The following is a 23,024-nucleotide window of genomic DNA, read 5'->3' on the forward strand; positions in this document are numbered from 1 at the left end:
AGTTCTTCCCTAATCAACTGCTGAAACTTGAAAATCCTAATGTTTGGTTGTTCTGTAATTCTATTCTTGTAATGTTTAGACAAGAACTTAGCATTGCACATGTAATTTCTAGTAGTCTTGACACACCTATGTTTAGGATTGTAGGTTTTGATCATGAAATCATTAGTCTTCTTGTCAAGACTTGCATATAAGCACCATGGGTGTACCATCCCTACACCTCACCCTAACCTTTTCGGGCTCATTGACAAATTTCTCTAACCGCACACCCCTTTGAAGTGCATATTTTGTAACAAAGATCCCTAAACTCATTCACATCCTCAAAAACCATCCCCAACTCCCACATCACTTTTCAACAGCTTTGTAAAAAATTATCCTTCTCCTAGCCCTCCTAGACCCCGACTCATCATCCGTATCCGATTCAACACTATATGCATCGTAACCGACATACACCGGCTCATCCCCAAAGAACCTTACCTTTCAAGCTTGTATCGCCAGTAGCGCTTCATCAAAGCCCGATCCGGACCAACTTCACCAACAGAATTTCTCCAGGGTCATTTGCATCCTTTCTCTTCTTTTCCTCCTCTCGATACGACCTCCTTTCAAAATTTAAATTTATGCACTCTTCATGAACATCATCACTTTCATGTTCAAGATCATGTTCATTAAAGAGTTCACTGTCGACTCGTAACTATCATCAAAGGGATCGGTCGTATTCAAGAATAGGAAATTCACTACTTAATGGGTCTTCGACGTTAGCCACCAACTATCGGTTCAAGAAATTATAGCCAGCTTCGTAAAGAGCCGGTTCTTTATTAAAAGCAAACCCATCCCCTTCGGATACCCCCATCCCTTTCTTTATTAAAAGCAAACAAAGATTCCTCATCGGGGCTAGTGTATTCCAACAAAGCAATGGGACCATCTACATTATCTAAATTATCAACCATGTGACAGACATAGATTTCAATAGTATCCCCATTTTCAAAATCGTGTGAAATTTCGAAAATGTCCCTATCGCTTGATTTCTACAACACTATCACTATTAGGTATCCTAACACAAAATGAACAACTTGTAGTATACCCTAGTTCTTTAATATAATCCCTTAGTTCAAAAAAGGACAACCTATCCACATCAATATCCAAAAACTCTCGTTATTTGTCCACCCTCATACTTTGGTCGTCCACTACTAACATCCAAAACCCCACCATGATACCATCTCAATGTTACTAATACAAACCCACTCATACCGAAATTACAATTCAAGAATAGTACAAACAATCAGCACCACACATATACAATAACAATAGATGGTCAACAACAATCACAACCCCACACACACATCAAATAACAACAATTAAATTCGTACTTGACAATACAAGGCCAAACAGGTATAAAATCACATTTTGGGGTGAAAATAAATTGGACGCAATTACAACAAGAATACTACACGACATAAGATTACACATCTCTTAACCCCAAATAACCCCAATTTAAACTAGAAAAACCCATAATTTTTTAACAAACCCTAGAAATTCATACGACAATTTCATAAATCCTATATAATATGGAAAAAAATAAACTTTATGCGTACAAATACCGACAAAGAACAAGACTAACCCGGTATTTTTTCAATTCACTAAAAGCTTGAAGATCAATCGACGATTTCGGTCAAAATCCACCGCGACGTTACCACCTAAAGTTAGTTTAACTATGATTCACACCGATTTGCAGTTTAAAATGGTATTTGAGTGATTAATATGGCGAAATCGAGTGGAAGGTGAGAGAGAATTTTGGATTTCAAATTTTGGAAACCAAAATAATGAAAATGACCCGTCCGATTTTAATTTTATGAGCGTACAGGCATACACTCAAACTCGTTTGAGTGACTTTGTCCGGTTGAAAAGCGAAAATAATACACAAAAAATAAGTCCAAAATCATAGGTGACCCCGCAAAGTTGAGGCGTGTTACACAGAAATTTGGCCATGAACAGTGTTTTGAATACTTTTCCCTTTAATTAAGGGTCATTTTTGCACTTGGCCTGCGTATATAAAGCGCTGCTAATAGTAATAGAGCAGACCCGATTGAATGGCGACGCTGAAGACAGACTCTCCTGTGTCGCGTCGCATAGTCCATTCCTTCTTGCGCTTTCTTGATTCCGGTAAGCTCTTCCCATCCCCCCACCTATATATATATATATATATATAATAATTGCTTGAGATGGATCTTTTTCGCTTCTCTGAACATAGCTAGCAAAGATCAGTCTAGTAATTCTGTACTGATTAAAACAGAAAATAAGCTTCTATTCAGCATTGAGATTAAAGACGCATGGTGCTAAGCTAAATCAGCGGTTAATATTTTTTTATTTTATAAAAGGAAATCAAGTTGTCGGTCCACTACTGGTTAATTCTGGACAGATATGATATGATGGATTATACTAACTGCACTGCATTAATATAGCCACCGTGCTGATTAATATTTTGTTTTAGGAGGATTAAGATTAGAAGTTTGTATGGTATGAAGAGAAACTAATTGCCTGTTTGGCCAAGATTTCAAATCTACTTATTTTGAAAAGTGCTTCTCGAAAAAAGTACTTTCGGAGAGTAGCAGTTTGTGTTTGGCTAATCAATTTGAAAAACCTTTCCAAAAGTGCTTCTCGGAAAAAGTACTTTCGGAGAGTAGCAGTTTGTGTTTGGCTAATCAATTTGAAAAACCTTTCCAAAAGTGCTTCTGGGGATAAGCTACTTTTTTTAGCTTCTAAAAAAACAAATTCGGCTACTACTCAAAAACACTTATTTCCTCAATTAAAAGCTTGGCCAAACACCTCAATTTTCTAAAATAAGCACATTTTTGAAAGAAAAAAAAATAGCACTTTTGGCTTCCCAGAACCAGAAGCTTGGCTAAACAGGCTATAAGTTTCATATGGTAAGAGTGACTTTAAGTGGGGAGGGCGTGGGGGTTAGGATCAGATTTTTGTATTAATTCAGGTACAAGTTGATCTTCTCAGCATATTCTGTTTAGACCTGAAACTCATCAGTGAAGCATTAGTTTCTTGTATATGGTAATTGACTGGTTTTTGGGCCGGCTTACCATCTTTTATGCCCAGTAGGTTTAAAGGGTGTTGAGCATGAGAATATAAAATGAAAGAAGGGAAACTATTCTTCAAAAAGTATGTTAGGAGTAGGAGTATTTACTACGGACCCGCATGGGCGCAACATTAGGGTCTTGCATATGGCAGTTGATGTGGTTCTAGCACGAGTGGTTAGAATGCATTGTTCTGTTGATATTCAAGAGTTACAGTTTCTTTTGAGAATTAGTAACCTACTAAGGATTGAACAGAACTGTAAATGGGAACTTCCAGCCGCCTATCTTTGGCATTTAGAACCCTGTACAAGTTCTGGTTAGGCAAGTAAAATACATTTTAATTCTTAGTGTTTGAGCTAAATTACAAATTCGACTGTATCGCTATTGTGTGGAGTTGGTGTTGTAGGTGGTTTTTTTTTTAAAATAACCGTGGTGTCCGGGCCAGCTTAAGTACTGGATGAGCACTAATATGTACCCTTAGGGATTTCCGAACACTAATTTGTGCCTTTAGGGGTTCCAATACATTTATCGAAGCAAAACTCAGTTGGCAGGTTAGACTGGAAATGATAATAACCCTCACAAGTCCCAACACTGCTTGGCTGGGCAGCAGAATTGGGAAATACCAAATCTATTTGAGAACCTCAATCCTTTGAATAAAGCATTTCAATATTTCATTAGTTGGTGCATGCTGATTTCTTGTGTCTCTTAATCATGTCTGTTCTTCTGGTGTTTGTTCTCAGTTTGGAAGTCTCCTCAAGTCTCAGTGTCAGTGAGGAGTATATGAATTTTGCATCTACTGACAGTCTCTCTCTTGTTTCATAGTGGAACCTGCTGAAGAAGTTGATGATGAAGGACTTGAGGTTGCTAAGCAATGTCTGTCAGAGGCTTTTAAGATTGATCCTTCATCTTATACCTCAAGTTCAGATTCATTAGTGGACATATTCAGTGCACGAGAAGCAGTTGACCAAAGCCAAATAAATGTAGATCTTAGGCATGATGTATCTTCGTCAGATGCTCCTTGTACATCTTCAGGGCAGAAGGTTGTAGATGCTAAAGATGCAGATGGATCACATTTGCTGGTTCCTCCTCCCATTCTACCCCCTTCTTCTTGATGTTTGTCTTAATTTCATCCGTTAATCTTCTCAGCTTGATTCTATTTGATAGTTTTCCATTCATGTATTATAGGTCCATTTTCTATTCCTTATTTCAGCGTAGTTGCTTTTTCTTTTCTATTTGGTGGACTATCAGTTATAAACCTGTGAGGTTTAAATCCACTGTGTTGTCTACATCTACATTTTCTCTTATATTTAATTATTGTGCACAGGATATAGTTTTTCCTTCATGGTTGGGCAAAATGGAGATATTTGGGGAATGACCATGATCATGTAGTTGCGTTCCGGGGCATCTAATAAGTAGTAAAATTGGTCTTGCACCTTTACGTTTAATATTACTCATATCATTAAACCTCTCTGTGGAAATAAAGAGGTCCACGAGATTGTCCTATGGGGATATCGTGTCTGGGGTGTCTCAACTCTTAAACTTGTGCTTGCCCATGGTACTTAAGCATCAAAATGCAGCCTCAAAAATAGGTACTTTACAAATTAATCATTACGTTGTAACAATTATGATGTAAGGAAGTTCTATTGATTGGAAACTTTGTGCTTGATGCTACAGAATTTTTTGGACCAATTCAACTTCTGGATAGGAAAGGCTACACCAAATTTTTTCACTAGACAATCTTTGCTTGAAATATTAGCTAAACATTAGCTACCGTTAACCTTCATTTTTTCCTATCAATCTTTAAGTGAACTATTGGTATGTGGTAGCTTTTTTACTTTCAACACTTTTGTGCAGTCTTTAACTTTACCACATTCTCTTTCTTTTATCAGGCTGAAGATGGGACAAAAGAAGCTCAAACTTTTGGTAAGGCTAAACTCCAAATTATAGGTTTTCTCATTGAAGAGTCTGTAAATTGTCCTCGGATTCTTATTCTGACTAGTATCAGTGTTGTCAAAGGCGCGCTTAAGCCCTGAAGCGAGGCTCAAAACATGTAAAGTGCTTTGCCTTGCTTTATGTGCGCTTCAGTGTCATCATCAAGGCTCTAAGACATACTTTTCTTTGCCGATGAGCCTCTCTTGAAGAGATGACACTAAACAACTGATATTTCACTTTATCGTAATGTTTTTACAATTTCTTTGTCCAAATATTTGTTATTCATGCTTATTATTATTAGTCTTGGACTAAACATAAACACACACACACACACACACACACACACACACACACATATATATATATATATATATTTGTATATTTGCACAATTGCGCCTTTTTTTATTAAAGCCCACGCTTTATTTGCGCTTAAAACTCCAGCTAACCTTAGAGCTTTTTTGCGCTTTTCGCTTTTGATAACACTGACTAGTATACCACACTTAACCATCTTACTTCTAGTGTTTCTTGTCCATATGTTTGTGCTGTGATCTTCATGTTATTGTCAGTGTCATTAAATGCTTGCTTGAAACACACTGAAGGTACGTGAAGCCCAAGTTAGACGCTTCACCTTGCTTAGGTGGCGCTTTAGTGCAAGCACCAAGACACTTAGACCTACGCCTCGGCCTTGTCACCATGGGTTCTGTCTTTAAGAGGGAAACACTTGCCAATTAATACAGTTGGCAAAGCAATAGAGTTGTTTTTAGGAAAGTGTTATTATTAGGGATGGCAATGGGGCGGTGCGGGTGCGGGGCGGGGCGGGTTTAGGCAATCCGCGGGTATGCGCGCGGGTGCGGGTATAGGCGGGTGCGGTGCGGGGCGGTGCGGGTCTAAATTTTTAAAAATTAATTTTGTGCGGGGCGGGTGCGGGTGTGGGTTAGGGACTAAAATTTTTAAAGTAGAGAAACTTTAAACAAATATAATTTTGTCCTCACTGCTTTTGAGAAACCGTAGATTCGGAAGAAACGTGATATGTAATAATTGAAATTAAATATATTAGTCCATTGATCAGAATAAGTTCTAGCTTGTCGACATAATTAATTATTAATAAACCACATATACCAAAAGTTGAGCTACTCGATATTTAGTTCTATCAAATAAAATTAAAGTTACTTCCTAGAGCTTTATAGGTGAACGAATTGACAACTCGATCGATCCATTTGATTGAAATTTCTAATTAAGAATCTTTTGGACTCTTTTTCGTTGTAACTATTAAACAACTCTTTTTAATTTTTAAAAATTAATTTTGTCCTCTGCTTTTGAGTTTCAAATTGAAGAAACTGGATATGATTGATATGGATAAAAAGCTATCATTCCATAGTTCTATGGTTTAATGAGCTATATAAGGGATCTAAAAGTTTCACTTGCTTTTAAATCACCATTCTGGCTTATGCTATCAAAGAATATTTAGCTGCAGAAGAGTATATGTGGAATTGTAAATTTGTCTCCTGGTATCTTTCAAATTTTACATGAAAAAGAAATCTGGTTGTAATTTTCAAAAAAAAAAAAAAAAAAAAAATTTAAACAAGAACGCGGGGCGGGGGCGGGGCGGTTTTATGTGGGTGTGGGTGCGGGCGGGTTTTCGTGGGTTTAGAGGCAATGCGGGGCGGGGCGGGGCGGGTTATAATTTTGTGGGTTTAGACGGAACCCGCACCGCACCCGCACCGCACCGCACCACTGCCATCCCTAGTTATTATTGAACTTGTTAGTGATTGGGAACAAGAAATTGGAGAACTAATATAAAGAACTAGTAACCAAAAATGTTAAAAATGTACTTTTTGCTTCTAAATCCTAAGTTAAATTGGTTCGTGTACTTAATTGACAAGATCTTTACTTCATATATTTTGCCTAGTTCTAATTCAATTTGTTTATACTAAATAATGATTTGATCTGTTTATAGTAATCTTTTCTTAGTAGCTTACGTGGAGGATAAAATGACAGAAGCTCGTCTGAGATAATTTGTCTATCTCGTAAATAGACAGCCATATGATAATTAAAGGTATATGAGGTAAATCTAAAAAATCACAGAGAAAAAATGTGTTATGAGACCTACAACCTCTCATTATCAGCACGAACTTACCTCTCATAATCAGTATGAACTTACCTAAGAACAGAAAACAATGGAATCAAAGGATCAGTAGAGATCTATAAGCTCTCATAATAAGTGCGAACATACCTTAGAACAGAAAACAATGGAAGCAAAGGATCAGCAGAGACCATACTAGCTAGTTATATTAAAGTTTTAATTTCTTATTACACTTATATTAAGTCTAGCATTTGTCAGGAGTCCTTTTTGTTTGGATAGTGACTTGCTAGAGACGTACATTAGTATAGGATAGGAGTGATCTTATAAAGAACGCATAAAATTGGGGCAGTGTTTTTAAAGGCGAAAAGCGCCAAAAGAAAAAAGACAAGGATCATGGGGCTTGGAGTGAAAAGCGAGAAGTGAACCACACACTTGCACAATTAAAAAATATCGGGCAGCCCGGTGCATTAAGCTCCCGCTATGCGCGGGGTCCGCGGAAGGGCCGGACCATAAGGGTCTATTGTACGCAGCCTTACCTTGCATTTCTGCAAGAGGCTGTTTCCACGGCTCGAACCCGTGACCTCCTGGTCACATGGCAGCAACTTTACCAGTTACGCCAAGGCTCCCCTTCAAACATCTTTATATGTAGTACAATAAAAATTAGGTTGCAATTAAACATAACTAATTTCAGCGCTATCATTATTAAAAAAAATAACGCTTATGCCAAAAAACTGATATCACTGCAACTCTTCAAGGTTGAGATTCAAATAAATGACGTTTTCCTTTTGGAATCACTTTGTTTAGCATTGTTCAAAGTGCGAACTTCTTTGAAGCGCATGGCTTCACCCATGAAGCGGTAATCCCTTCCTTTGCATCGATTCGTCGCCTTAAGCAACATAGCTATGACTTGGCTATGACTTTTAGTAACATTAGTTCCTAAAATCTTTACTTTGCCATATAGACAATTTTTTTAGTATTGAAATGAAATAGGTCGAATAAAGGGAATATTTATAGAAAATTCGTATAGACTATTCTCTGCTTGTTGGGATTGAGGTTTAGTTTATTGATTGTTAAACGTAACAAAATCATTCTTCTAGGCTACACGCGTCTTGCTATTTTCCAGCCTATCTTTGGAATGTGGAAGTGGGGCCTCTAGTTCAAATGCCATACATGTAAGTTGCTGACATGGTTGCAAAGAATAGCAAGTATGGGTCATGTGCTTATCTTGTAGTCTTTTGTTCTGTTAGTACTTCTTTTCTAGATGCATGTTCTTGTGGCCTTTTCTTTGTTGTACCAAATACGTCAGCCAATTGTTTTAAACCTTGTTTTGCCTTCTATATTTCCTCTCATAACATATGTTTGTGGCAGTGGCAGGTAGAACTGCCTCTTTCCTGTTTGTCTTAAACTCTTGCTTTATGATAATCAACTGCTGTTTATCATGCTTTGCAGGTATATCCAAAGATGAGCTCTTTGGGCAGTTTTTTGATGCTCTTGAAAAAGCTTACTATTTCAGAAGCTTGCCAGATGGAAGAGACGATCAGGCTCAGCTGGATAGAGCATCAAGGATATTTCACACTGCTTTGGAGGTATACTGATACATAAGTTACTTCGTTTATGGTTCTACAATTGTGATGCATGAGTATTCGAAACATTAATTTTTGCAGTTCTTGGCATCACCCTGAGATACCAAACCAACTAAATATAACTTCGCGGCTAGACTACAATGTAGAAGTAGATGATCCACATTTTCGGCCGCCTCCTTACACATTTAACACCAATTGATGTAAACACCCGTCTGCTTCCTAAGATTTCAGCTGTCAAGATCACCCCTCTAGTTGCTAACCAAGTGAAGAAACACACCTTCCTCAATACCTTATGTATCCAGAGCTTTTCATAAAAGCACTTAATGCCAATGGAGAACACTATGTTATTCCCCAAACCCTACCTCAAAAAATCGAGGCTATTTATTGGCATACATTGCTTATGAATAAAACCTAGCAATCTTTGAAACTCAGTCATCTCCCAATCATGGAAATCCCTCCTGAGTCCCAAATCCCCAAAAATTGTATCCCCCAATTGTCTACTCATTTTGGCATGATACCCTATAAATTCTCAGGGATCTATCTTTCGACAACTTATGCCCACACCACTTATGTCCCCAAAAGCTAACTCTCCTCCCATCTCCTATCCTGAATGATATAGTGCCACTAAATTCTACCCAACCCTTCATAATATTCCTCCACAATCCGCTCCCATAAGGCATATTGACATCTTTTACTTATTAAAAAAGGGCATTGACATCTTTAGTTCTCTGCCCCCTTCCTATATGTACTATCACCCCTCTCCACAGTGTAAACCAAACCTTTTCTCTTTTACATTTTCTACTTTTATAATCTGGTAGAATAGCGAAGGGAGAAGATATACTAATTACCTAGGTCTCTCCACAAAATTCTCCCACTTTTTAGCTTATTGTCCCAATTGTTATCTCTTTCACTACCATATTTGAATTGATTAATTTAATTTTTTTAAAATATATTTTTATAAATAGGCACAGGCATCAAGCCTGTCACAGTTGCTTGTTTACATCTACTGGCTAGTGTTGTTTCTGTCATGATTCGTCATAATTGTTGCAGTTATTGTTCTCTAATATCTTCCTACCACGTCAATTTTTACGGTTTTAGGAGATGCAAAAATCTGGATGTGCTATGTTTGATCGAAACAATCTTGCTGAGATCTTAAAATCGCAAGGTATGTTGTAATTACCCATTTGTTTTCTCGAAAAGTAAAGATATTTATAGGTGAAACAGCAAAGTGGTGAGATTACCAGTATTGTTTACTATATCTCGATTAACTATGTAACGAGTTAATGAAGTGTAAGAGAGTATCAAATAATTTACATTTTGCATTTTCAGTAAAATAGGTAAATGTTGTAAAGATGTATGACTTCTAGAATCGTAACCATAGAATATGACCCTAATTCATTCTCCCATCAGAACATCTTCTATTTATTTCTCTCCATACATGCAAGAAGGCACTTTATTCCAGATTGTTTGCATTGTCATCCTTATTTTCCGTCCTTTTAAAACATTTTATAGCTTGTTTCACAATGTTTGGCATCATCCATGGCACACCTAATAGATTTAGAAATAAACGCCAGCTTTGCCAGCAAACAGGGAAATCCAATAGTGGTATTTTGCCGTTTCCACCATTTCTTCACACTAGCAATAGCTGCAAGTTCTCCTTGTTAAGCAGGTTTTTTTTGCTGATTGCATTCCAGGGACATATTCTTCTTTCATTAGCAGAAACATCAGTACCGTATAGCAAGATTTCACCTTAAATTAACTGTCCTTCCTTGCTCTCCAAGTCGGAAATTCAGGTTCACTCGATAACTTGTTAGCTTCTTCTAGCTAACCAAAGAACTGGGATATGATTTCCATTTGCCAGTCTTGGAACGTCTCTCTAACCTGATGTCCCATTCATCTCCAATTATACAATCTTCAATCTAGGCCTCCTTGTCTAGTGCCAAACTGTATAGCTCATGAAAGGTTTGTCTCAGCATATTTTGCTGTAGCCCGCAATCTTCCTAAACTTGGGGTATGACCCTTCCCCAGACCCTGCTAACGCGAGATGCGTTGTGCACCGGGCTGCCCTTTTTATCTAAGCGGTCTATGAAGCTGGAATAAAGACCACACATGAGGGGGAAAAAAGAGAAATTTGGTGATTTCTTCTTATCTGCTTAAGCATGGGTGGATATTGCTACCCCGTATCAGTGCTGGTGGGAGGATGCAGGTATGCAGTAGAATAATTGAGGTGCGCACAAACTGGTTTAAGTACCACTATTATTAAAAGATGAATATTGATAAATCTTCGATATCCATTTCGCCTATTTGGACCCTTTCATTCCAAGACTCGCCTAGTTTCCAGTATATTTAGGAAAAACGAAGTTCAAACTAGTTGAATCACGATTAGCTCATGAAACTATCATTAATTCATATTTATACAGGATGAAACCTGCAAAACATGTTGAGTTGAATTCAGGCTAAGCTAGTTTTGGTTCACAGCAACCTGAATTTCTCTCAGGCCTTAATTCTGCACATGCTTCATTCTGACTCATACACAGCTGAATCCTAATTTTAGTGGGCCAGAAGATTGATCTTTGAGCTACCTCAATCACAGGGAAGAGTAATGTTTTCAAGAGAATTATCTTCTAACTCTAAGCAATTGAGGGGCCTTACTTGAATATTCTCACAAATGGGTGCTTGAGATTGACTTCTTCTTGCGCGGAGATCTAGTTTCCTTTATTTTTCAAAAAGATTTTACTCAAAGTTCTCTTTTTTTGTGATTTTATTATAGGTAATAAAGCAATGCAGTCAAAACTTTACACTGATGCTATTGAGCTGTATTCTTTTGCAATTGCACTTTGTGAAGATAATGCAGTTTACTATTGCAACAGGTGCGTCATTATCACATTGATGTAAGAATGTGATTATCACTTTTTGCATGCAAAAATATTATTCCCTTCGTCCCAGTTTATGTGATGCTCTTTCCTCTTTAGTCATATTCCCAAAAAGAATGTCACCTTTCTATATTTCGTAACAATTTAACATTAAACTTTCGATTTTACTCTTAATGAAATGATTTATAGTCACACAAAATGTATATGGCTTATTTTAGACCACAAGTATCAAAAGTCTTCCTTTCATTCTTAAACTCCGTGCCCAGTCAAAAACCATCACAGAAATCGGGACGGAGGATCTGTTTTGTCTATTTTCTTGAAAATTCTAAGAGCAATGAGTTGAATCTTTTTATCTCTGAATATTTAAAAAGGCCTATTTTGAGATGGAAGTTTTTTGTGATGTATTAGGGCAGCTGCTTTAACCCAGATCCACGAATATGAACAAGCAGTTCAAGACTGCCTAAAATCTATTGCAATCAACCCGAATTATAGCAAGGCTTATAGTAGATTGGGTTTTGTCTATTATGCTCAAGGGAAGTACCGTGATGCCATAGACAAGGGATTCACAAAAGGTTGGATTAAGAATATCTTTCCTCTTTATTAGTAATTCAGTTGGTTTAGTTTTAGAAATTTTGAAAGCTTCTTGGCATTTTGGAGTACATTATAGTTTTGAATTTGTTAAGAATGGCCATCTTTATGCTTCAACATCCTTGACACGTGCCTACTATTGTGGTTTCTGTTTATTTTAACTGATGAATTTATCTGTTTCCTCATGTTCTATATTTTGTTTTAGTTAATTTCATCCGTTTACTATGAGATTTTATCTAAAATTTTTCCCATGATACAGAGCAGTTGCAGAAAATGCATAGCATTATTTGAATTTCTATTTTTATATATTATTGGCTTAAGATTAGTTTAGATGGAGTAACATGATCACGAAGGATTCATATAGCAACCCAACTTGTTTGGGACGGAGGTGTGGTTGTATCCAACCTTGGGAGTTGTGTTTTGGCGATGAAAGCATCAGGCATAGAATTCTTTCAGGAAAATTGTATTCGTGTCTTTATTTTTTCTTTTTATTAGGGCAGGGTGGATGAAATGGAGGCTCGCTTCCGGAGTGCTATGTGATAAGAAAGTGCCACCACAACTTAAGGGCAAGTTCTACAAAATGGTGGTTAGGACCGACCATGTTGTATGGGGCGGAGTGTTGGCCGGTTAAGATCTCTCACGTTCGAAAAGATGAAAGTTGCCGAGATGAGAATGTTGAGATGGATGTGTGGGCACACCGGGAGTGACGGATTAGGAATGAGGCTATCCGGACAAGGTGGGAGTGGCCTCGGTGGAAGACAAGATGCGGAAACGAGGCGAGATGGTTTGGACATGTGAAGAGGAGAGACACGGATGCTCCGGTGCGGAGGTGTGAGAGGTTGGCCATGGATGGTTTCGGAAGAGGTAGGGGTAGGCGAAAAAGTATTGGGGAGAGGTGATTAGACGGGGATATAGCGCGATTCTGACTTACCGAGGACATGACCTTAGATAGGAGGGTATGGAGGACTCGGATTAGGGTAGAAGGCTAGTAGATAGTAACGTTTATCCTTTCATATTAGTAGTCACATTTGTGCTTTGATTTCTGCTACTATTTGTTATCCTGTACTTTGATTATCTTATTTTATCTGTGATAGCTACGCTCCTTTACAAAGTTTCATCATGGCTTAGTCGCTTTAGTTATTTGCATTTCCATATCGCTTTGAATCTCTTGGCCTTATCGACCTCTTGTTATGCTTTTATGCTTTTATGCTTTCTATTGAGCCGAGGGTCTTTCGGAAACAGCCGTCCTACCTTGGTAGGAGTCAGGTCTGCGTACACTCTACCCTCCCCAGACCTCACGTTGTGGGATTTCACTGGGCTGTTGTTGTTGTTGTTGTATTGATTTTGATGTCCTACGATATTTTAGGATTTATTGCTAACTTTTTAGTAAGCGTATTAAATGCAGTACCTCGCCTGAATTATCTTTGCAGGAATTAACCAAAGATAAAGTAATGATTAGGATGTAAGAAAATCAATTATCTTAAGCATGTTAGTTATTATCTTGTAACAGTGTAAACAAGGGCAATTTAGTAAATGTGCTGACATATTATGAAAGATGAAACATAGATTTGAAGGATGATTTCACAAACCTCGGCTAACATTACTGCAAATGTCTATAATCATGCTTCTTTGGTATTTGTACAGTGCCAGATTTCACTTTTTTCATAGGTTTATATAAGTCCTGTACTTGAAAAGAAGAAGGGAACATTGGCCAAAATGTCAAAAAGACAGCTGGATGTCTATGACAAAGCAACAGATCCTCCTAATTCATTAATGAGAAATTTAAGATCATTTTACTGTCATGATTATGCTTGTGGTACCCACTAAAGCATAACCTCAAAAATCAAATAGAAGCAATTTAAAGAATTGAAAGGAAAAGGCAAGTGGAAGAAACTGCTATCTGCCTTTGATGCCCTTCACCCTCCTTTCTTCCTCCTCCTTACCTTTTCCCTCATCAAGAGATGTTGAATGAAGTCTTCCATGCCCAACCAATAGATGGAATAAAGTAGAATTTCAGTCAGCATTCGGGGTAGAAGCGATGGAACCCGTTGCACATGCAAACTGGGGCATGGACTGACATCTGTGGCTAAACGCGCGATGCTTTGTGCACCGGGCTGCCCTTTTTTTTTTTTCTTTTTTTTTTGTGTGTTATATTATGGTGCTTAGTAATTTGGCTGGCTCCACATCGGTCTTGTGAAGTGTATAGAGGTTTGCACTTTGTCTCTGTCAGCCATGTTGGAAATTTAGATGATCAGTCAGGATACAAATATTTGCATTTTCTTTTCTAGTTAATCCGCAAAAAGAAATCTATTTCTGACATAAAGTCTTGTTACTGAAGCGTTGCAGTTGGATCCTAATAATGATTCCATCAAAGAAAATATACGGGTTAGTTCCTATTATTGGTTGTATTTTTAAGGTTATTAGCGCAAAAACGGTGTTTGTTTGTGGTAATATCCCAAGTATGACTTGTGTGTTTTGAACTTGTAGGTAGCAGAACAAAAGTTAAAAGAAGAGCAACAGAAGAGGGAGAATGATCAGGTAACTGACAATTGTGGCATTACAGAAGAGCTTACTAGATTTATTAAGTTGATAGTTACAAGTTATATAATTGACACCCTAATCAAGTGCTGAGCTCAATAGTCAATACGTGTAATAATCTGTCTGTCTGTGGTACCACCATCTAGTGCCGCATTTTCGTGTGAGAAAACTACAGTGAACATGTATTGATGCTCATAATCTTTCCGTTTAAATGAAAGAATGGATTCCAATAATTTTTTTTAAAAAAAAGTAAAAGAATGGTGCATGTATCTGTACTTATTTTGTTTTTTACTTTTTCATTGTGGTCATGTAACTGTACTTCAGTCATCTATCAAACTGGTAATAAAATTGGCTGCACCTATCTAAGATTCAATTCCTTTGCCCATTTATCCATCCTCAATTGTGAGTATCATCCAATAACAATAGGAGGCATTTAACAAAAAGATCCATTTTTCTTTCCTTGGGTCTTTTGCAGAGCTCAACCTCTTCGAGTCATGGACAAGACTCAAATCACCAGCCTGGTGGGGCACCTAGAAATCATGGCATGCCTCCACCATTTGCATCAATGTCATTTGATGTTAATGGCATTCCTGATTTGAGTAACATGTTTACGCACATGACAAGAGATGCATTTCAAGGGCAGCATGGTCCAAATGCACCTGAAGGAAGCAGCAACACTGATTCAACCAACGAGCCCGGAATAAGAATAAGCAGGAACATCAATGTCGATTTTGGTGAACAGATGCCTGAGGAATTGACTGGGGCCTTGAGGTCTGTTATGGAGATGTTTTCAGGAGCACAACCTCCTAGGAATCCTCAGGATAGCATGAATGGAAGGTCAATGCAAGATTGAGTCATTAATGTTAAAGAGCGCCTCATTCTTGATGTTCCTTTTCGATGAACTGCATTCTTGAATTTGAATTGATTGTTTTCCCCTCAACTTGATTTGTAAATTAAATATCTAAAACTCGGTTTGCAGTGTAATCTTAAGTGCTTGACTACTGAGGCTTTTGTTTTTGCAATCTCGTGTAGAAGATTATCTATTGACAAAAAACATAGTTGTCAAAAAGCTTTAGAGTGCCCTTTTTGCAGTTAGCATCTTGAGGATCAAATATACTGGTTTTATGGGAAATGGAAGTGTGGTCTATGTTTTGCTGTACTAAAATATTTCTTTTCAGTAGAAGGGGGATGAGGATCCTGGACTTCATACTGGTAGGTAAAATGGCGGAAGTAGTGTTTACTCGTTACCGTTCTCTAATCTCCTATGTGTCTCATAAGGCCATAATTGGCTCTTCATGTTGATTTTCATTTTATCTGAAAAGAGTCTAAAGAAAATTTCTATGATGACCCCCCAAAAAAGGATTCTGTATTGATTTTCATTTTATCATGTTTTAAACCGAAATGGGAACAACAAATTGATATCTCTGCTCAAATTTAAGGAGAGGAAAATCAGTGGATCCAAGAAAATTACTGAATCTACTGAACATATGTTCTTTGTGGGAGAGCAACCTACCAGAATATTACTTCAACAAGGCTGTTGGTCTAAGGAGAGCTGCTGGTTTGAGACAGATATTGATGACTTGGTGGATGGAAAGACCTAATAATGACATTCACAAGTTCATTCTTTAATGTCTTCCAAACATCATTTGCTGGGAAATTAGGAAATGTGCATTCAAATATGCTGATGAAAAGACAACCTCTTACAAGCTTATTAGCCTAGTCAAAGATTCAATTCTGCTTCTGGTTAGAGCTCACTTTAACTTATATCTTTGATTAGATCCCATTCATGGAAAAGCTGACAAGGATCAAGCCTACTCTAAAAATCATTCCAATCAAATGGGCTAAGGCACTTGACTATAAGCTAAACACTGATGGGTTCTCTAAAGGTAATCCAAGACCGAGTGGAGGAGGATGTCTAAGAGATCATAATGGTAACTTGGTCATGGCTTTTAGATATTTTTTGGGAAACTAATACAAACAACTTTGCAGAGGCTTCTGCTATTCTTACTGGTATGAGCTGGTGCATCAACCATGGGGTCTTGAATGTGATTATTGAATCTGATTCAATGATAATAATCAACTCCATCAACAAGAAGATGACATCTCACTGGCAAATAAGAAGCATTATAGATAAGATTGAAGTTTTGAAAGAGAAGGGACAATTTTATTTTGTTCATTGCTACAGAGAGGTTGACACTGTTGCAGACAATATGGCTAACTGGAGCTTAATTGGACAGGATACTACCTTCTTCACTAATGTTATCGATCTTCCCTCCAAGGTGAGAGCAATCTTGAAGATGGATAAGGACTAAATGATCAACTTCAGAGTTAGAACTTGCCAGAACTGTTTTAATATATAGTCTCCTATTTTTTGTTTATTTCTCTGCTGGAAATTGCTCCACCGAAATCTGGAGTATAACATGTAATTTTTGTATAGGGTGGAACAGCTACTCTCTAACTTTAGAAGCTGTGGTGGATAGATTTGTAATCCCCCGGCTCCATGTTTTCTCCTTTTGGTTGCTAAATATACAGGTAGGAATCATGCCTAAACCCATACCACCATGGGTGGAATGATTTTAAAAATAAAAAAAAAATTGCCGAACGTAACAAGAGATTGTGCCCAAACAAAATGGAGAACTAAAATTAATTACTCTCTTTGTAGAACTAATCCTAGATAAATTGAGGTTGACTATATGGATTTTCACTAATAATGTTATAGATTTAATTTATAGTAGGCCAACATTATATATAAAATTAAAAGTAAAAACATGAAATACTACAAGTTCTCTATATTTTCTATCGGCATAAGAATATCTAATAGGACTAAAGTATATTTTCAACTAATTGGTACTGCTATACAAACATTTTGTTCTTATTATGCTTTATTTTTCAACAAAGCTACACTCTAATAGATCGTAATCTTTCAAAATAACTATCTTGTTTTCTTTTAACAGCATTACGTGTCTCCGAGACAGTCATATTATGGATATATAGATAGGGATTCTCCTACTACGTAACATTTCGATAACATTTTTTCATTTCAACCATTTATAACATTTTTGCAATCCTCTCATTCTCCTAAAACAACGAACCTAAATATCTAAATTGTTTGCATTAGGCAACACAATCCCCTAGAACCTCACCTAAACTTGCATACATTTTGTCTTATATATACTTATCCTAAACCTCACCATCACTGGTTTTATCAACTAACATAATTTTGATTTAACATGGATCTGTGCAAACACACAATTCTGAGAATCCTATTATTATTCTCACACTGGTATCGGCTCCTTCTTTCCAATTCTTTATACTCCCTCGTCCGAAAGATTATCTTACTTTCTTTATTAGTTTGTCACACTAATATCGGCTCCTTCATAGCAATTCTTTATACTCCCTCCGTCCCGAAAAAATTATCTTACTTTATTTATTAGTTTGTCTTAAAAAAATTGACACACTTTTATATTTAAAAATAATTTAACTTTATGAGATGACGGACGGAGTAATATTTATATATCTAAAGTATTTCTTTTCATAAAATTTAAAACAATAAAGTTAAAGTTATCAAGAAATCAGAAAAAATGCAAAATAAATTAATTAGAAAAATCATCATAGTAATCAAAACCAGGCTAAAAGAAACAAAGTCATCGGGCAATAGCATATCAGTTAGCGAGTTCCTTGAGCAACAAATAGGGTATGGAGTTGGCAAACAAAGTGGGAGACGCAGTGAACAAAGCTCTAAACAGCAACAAAGTGTTGAACGTAGTTCTATTGGGTGCATTTGGATTGCTATGTGTGAGATCAGTACAACAACAAAAGAACATCCAAGTTCTTGAAGCAGAAAAGGAGTCTTTGCTTAATTCTAATAAATCCATGAAGAAAACTATGTGGGATTGGAAGCAACAGCTTTTTGCTGAAGCTGCTTTACCTAATGCTATTGTTCCACTTTCCAAGATTAAAGCAATCTATGGTGAAGTCCAAACCAACACATCTTCTTCTGGTATGCCTATTTTTTTTGCTTTTTTCTATCTGTGGTTCTTTGTATATAGGTGTTTGTATGGAATGTTTTTGTTGGAATTATAGCATTTAGGCTTTCTGGGAATTTGATAAATTAGGTGTGTAGCAAGTTATTTTGTGGGTTTGGCTTGTATCAATGATTTTATGATTCTTCTGTACTTTTCTGGATGAGAAATGGTCACTAATTAGAGGAATAGCAACAACGACAAACGCAGTGTAATCCCACAAGTGGGGCCTGGGGAGGGTAGTGTGTACGCAGACCTTACCTCAAGGTAGAGAGGTTGTTTCCGAGATACCCCGGACTCAAAGAAAGAAGAAAAAGAGGCAGTAGCAACAAGCAAAAATAACAGCAAGTTAATAAGGTAATCGAGGCTAAAGAAACAACAGGTAGTAATTGAAATCTAAGAATAAGAAAATACAAGAATAATACTAAAATTAGAGGAATAGCGACTGAAAGAAATCTAAGGTGGTTGGGTTTAATCCCTTGTTAGGGTTTTGGTTTTACCTTCCTATTTTTGCTGCTTCAACTTGCTAATAAATGATGGTCACTAATTAGAGGGATTGAGATTAGGTTGGTTACTGGAAGTAAGCACTTGATGGTTTCATTGTACATGCCTGAGACCCCAGTTGCGCTGCTTCAAAGTGTTCAGCAGATTATCAATTTTTTTTTTTTGATAAGTAAATTATCGAATTGCTTTTATTTGATCAAGTTTGATACAAGTACTCTTTTGGTCTTGTGGCTGGTACTATATTGATCTAAATGTCATAGGCAAGTCAATCTGGTTGATAATTTCGATGTTGGTGGTGGCTTCTGGGAAATAATAGAGTGTTCTCTGTGAAGACCTTTTAAGAGAAACATTTGGTTAGGGAGGAGTTGGTTTTTCCATGTAATGCAATTTGGATACCAAGGATGCCGAGTAAGGTGTGCTTTTTCACTTGGCTAGCTACTAGAGAGGTGATTTTGACAGCGGAAAATCTTAGAAAGCGGAAGGTTGTTTGTGTCATATGGTGAGACAGGGGCGAGGATGTGGACCATCTTCTCTTACATTGCGGGCTAACCATGAGGTTATGGTGGGACATGGTTAGATGGTTTGGCACTCCTTGAGTTATGCCAATAACTATGAAAGATTTGATGCTCAATTGGAAGAGCGGGAGAAGACGGAGGGCTTGGAACGTTCCACTTGCTTTAATGTGGGTAGTTTGGAGAGAGAAGCTTCTGAAGGTGTAGGGTCGAGTTTCTCTCAGTTGAGGAGTAGTCTCCGCTCTTTTATTTAATTTTGGTGCGAACAAAAATTTCCTTGTTGTATATACTGGGTGGAGTTTGTAGAGAATCACGTTTTGTAGATGCTTTACCTTTTGGTATACCCCTTGAATACAAGCAGTTCGCCATGTTTATGAATCAAAATATATTTTCTTGATCACAAAAAAAAAAAAAAAAAAAAAAAAAAGAAAGAAGGTTCCAGGTATTGCCTTCTCTATTCTGAGAGATAGTGGAGTCTGGCTCACTAGAGATTTGAAAAATGTTGAGGAATTCATCCTTGAGGCTTTTGTTGTTTAACCACTTATCTTTCCTCAACCTGGTCAGTATACCATTGCCTGGTTGATTGTGTATCTTAAAAGCGTTCCTCCTTAAGCTTTGCTATACTCAAATATTTATTAAATCTTTAGCTAAAGGTGTAAGATTTATCAATATTAAAACCAGCCTATCACTTTATGTGATCCTGCGAGTTTCGAACTATGGGGAAGGTAGAGGGCGAGCCCATTGTCCACCGAGTTTCAAATCGTGCACCATTGACCTTCGGGGATCTCTTGGTTACCAAAAAAAAAAAAAAAAAGTTCTGTCCTTTTGTCTCTCTCGGTGTAGTTCTTATTAGATTTAAATGTTGTGACGTTGGTGATAGCAAAATTCTTGTAGCCACTTGTAAAATGTCCTCTCTTATAGAGTTTAAGATTGTGAAACTATATTTAGTTCTATTTCTTCAGTTCTATGTTTTTTAGGAGATCATGTGCTAATCTTTTATATGAAAAATTAAGGACCATGGCATTGTACGTTGAATTTTGCAGTGAAAAAATAGTTGGATTTTCAGCCATAAATCAGTGACTTTGAGCAAGCCAAGATAAAAATCTATGAGTAAATTTTTAATTGACACAAGATTCTCTGACAAGGCGCTCCTAGCAGAAAAACCCCCATTAGTGGCCTAAGTCAAAATGATTAAGAGGATTTGAAGTTCTCTATTTCTCTTCCTCCAACAATGACTGGTTCATTTGGAAATTCTGGATAATATGTTTTTCTTGAAGTATTCCTTCAAGGCTAGGAAGAACAAATGGTCTCGCTAATATGACTATAATCTGCAAAGAACTTCTCCGAGAGAAGAAGAAGTTGTGAACATCTCTCTAATATTGATTCCTGTAAGGTTATAGCTTCCGACTATCAAACTTATCATGTCGGGGACCAATTATAAACTTGGACTGAATTCCTAGATTTGTATTTACGGGAGGTAAGACATGTAATATTCTGTTAATGGCAGAAGTTTCATCAGTTATTCTACCCATAGGACATTCTGGGAAGAAAAGTAAAGGGAAAAATGGGAGAAACACACCATTAAGTCAACTCAAAGATGAATCCTGAGGTAGAATTGGTGGGATTGAGACATCAATGCTAGTGATGCTAGGCACTTGAAAGGTTTAATTCTGTTTTTCGCAACCGCAGAATAAAGGTTTGACCTTAAGGGCATGAGATGCTACTTGCTAGTGGCCCTTTTAAGAAGGTGGTGAACAGGCCCTTCCTTGTTTTGCCTCAGGTCTACCTCTAAGCCATATCTTTTTCCTCTGAGCTCCCTTTGCACCAGTTGATGTCAACTAATTGTGATCGACTTCGAAAACCTCACAATTTTTAATAGGACTTCCTCTGGCACAATCTTTCGTATCTGTTTGGAATTAACTCTCTGTTGTCGCTTCATCAATAAAATTCCTTTTGTTACTGATATGTCTAGACACGTGCTTAACTTTAATCAATGAACTCAGTAATTAACCAAAATCGAGTTTAATTGAATGGCCACCTTTATTTTCAGACCTAGCATAGGGCAGAGCAAATTCAGTATCTTTCCACGGTTTAGAGAATTAGACAGTATTTGTTTACTTATAAAAAGAAGTGGTGCGTCAATTGCCCCAAGGGCTTTGGTCTACTGGTAAGATCGCACCTTGTGATGTGTGGGTTAGGTCTAGGGCCCTTGGGATTTCTCAGTTATTAAAAAAAAAAAAACAATAAAAAAAATTAAAAAAAAAAAAAAAAAAAAGCGGTGGGTCAATTTTCATAAATTTTATTGTAAATACGAAAAACTTACACATATGATCCTTGAATATCTGAAATTGTTTAGCGGAAATAACTCATCATTCAACGAGCATCTTGTATTTTATAACATTGAAGGCAATATGATCCACTCACACACTCATCTGCACACACACACACAAGTACAAGTGCTATGGAAGGAAAGGTATTAGTTGCATTGCTTCTCATTGCTTTTCGTCACAAACATGCAGGTGGAGATGCTCAAAAAGGAGATGGAAAATCACCTGCACCAGCATTTGTTGTCTAAAAGCCATTGTTATAACTTGTTTGTGAAGAAGCAAGCTATTTGCTGGCAAAATAACAATTGGCCTCTCAGATCTGTCAAGTATCGTGCTTGAGTTAGTAGAATGGGAAGCTGATCTCAAGGGGGGAAAGTGGTGTAATGTTGAGTTTTCATTTCATCTTGTTTCTAGGGAACTTAGTAATTTACAACTGTTTTTCCCTCTCTTCTCACGCACACTCTGTAAGGAGATGGAGTTCCAATTTTAAGTCCTGGTATTACAGATGCTGCTCACTTTTCTACTTTTTTATCCTGGACACCATGAGCTGAGTTCCAATATTAATCAGCAAAATATGTTAACTGTCAAGTTGAAAATCTCATGAACGTAAAAGCGGTGCAAAGTTCCTGTTCATATTATTTTTTCTGGACAAGAATCATTGATGGATGCGGCCATAGGAGAGAAGTCGAAGTTGCTGTGCTCTGGAAAAGGTTGGTTAGGTTTCCAGGAACAACTTTACTAACATATTAGAGCAGCAATTGCTGTCAACGCCAAGCACATAAGCTTCCTTTTGATAAATATCTTCTTTTATTTAGATAGAGATGCAAACTGCAATCAAATTATGAGTTCTTGTATTGGATTTTTGATTGATTCCAATGCAGATTAGGCATGGTTATCGGTAAGTTAGTAAAATGACAGGAGTTTCTTAGTTGCTGCTGAAAAATTGGCTTGTTTAGATTTTATTCTTAGTGAAGGTATGTCG

General features: G+C 37.1%; 2 protein-coding genes across 3 annotated transcripts; both read left to right on the forward strand.

Moving 5' to 3' along the window:
* The first annotated feature begins 2,014 nt into the window (after positions 1-2,014).
* LOC132034181 (uncharacterized) lies at positions 2,015-15,775 on the forward strand. Of its 2 annotated transcripts, none has more exons than XM_059424457.1 (10): positions 2,015-2,157; positions 3,903-4,159; positions 4,970-5,003; positions 8,545-8,681; positions 9,777-9,843; positions 11,449-11,548; positions 11,960-12,123; positions 14,478-14,524; positions 14,627-14,677; positions 15,153-15,775. In XM_059424457.1, the coding sequence occupies exons 1-10, from the start codon at positions 2,085-2,087 to the stop codon at positions 15,528-15,530; spliced, it is 1,308 nt and encodes a 435-aa protein (XP_059280440.1). In that variant the 5' UTR covers positions 2,015-2,084; the 3' UTR covers positions 15,531-15,775. The 2 variants fall into 2 exon arrangements, with proteins under 2 accessions (XP_059280440.1, XP_059280441.1); XM_059424458.1 differs by having other exon boundaries at positions 3,903-4,120.
* Positions 15,776-18,287: 2,512 nt separating this feature from the next.
* On the forward strand, positions 18,288-22,565 carry LOC132034182 (uncharacterized). Its single transcript, XM_059424459.1, has 2 exons — positions 18,288-18,677; positions 22,235-22,565. The coding sequence occupies exons 1-2, from the start codon at positions 18,374-18,376 to the stop codon at positions 22,288-22,290; spliced, it is 360 nt and encodes a 119-aa protein (XP_059280442.1). The 5' UTR covers positions 18,288-18,373; the 3' UTR covers positions 22,291-22,565.
* The last annotated feature ends 459 nt before the right edge of the window (positions 22,566-23,024 follow it).

The sequence above is a fragment of the Lycium ferocissimum genome, chromosome 10, assembly GCF_029784015.1.
Source record: "Lycium ferocissimum isolate CSIRO_LF1 chromosome 10, AGI_CSIRO_Lferr_CH_V1, whole genome shotgun sequence".
Classification (NCBI taxonomy): Eukaryota; Viridiplantae; Streptophyta; class Magnoliopsida; order Solanales; family Solanaceae; genus Lycium; species Lycium ferocissimum.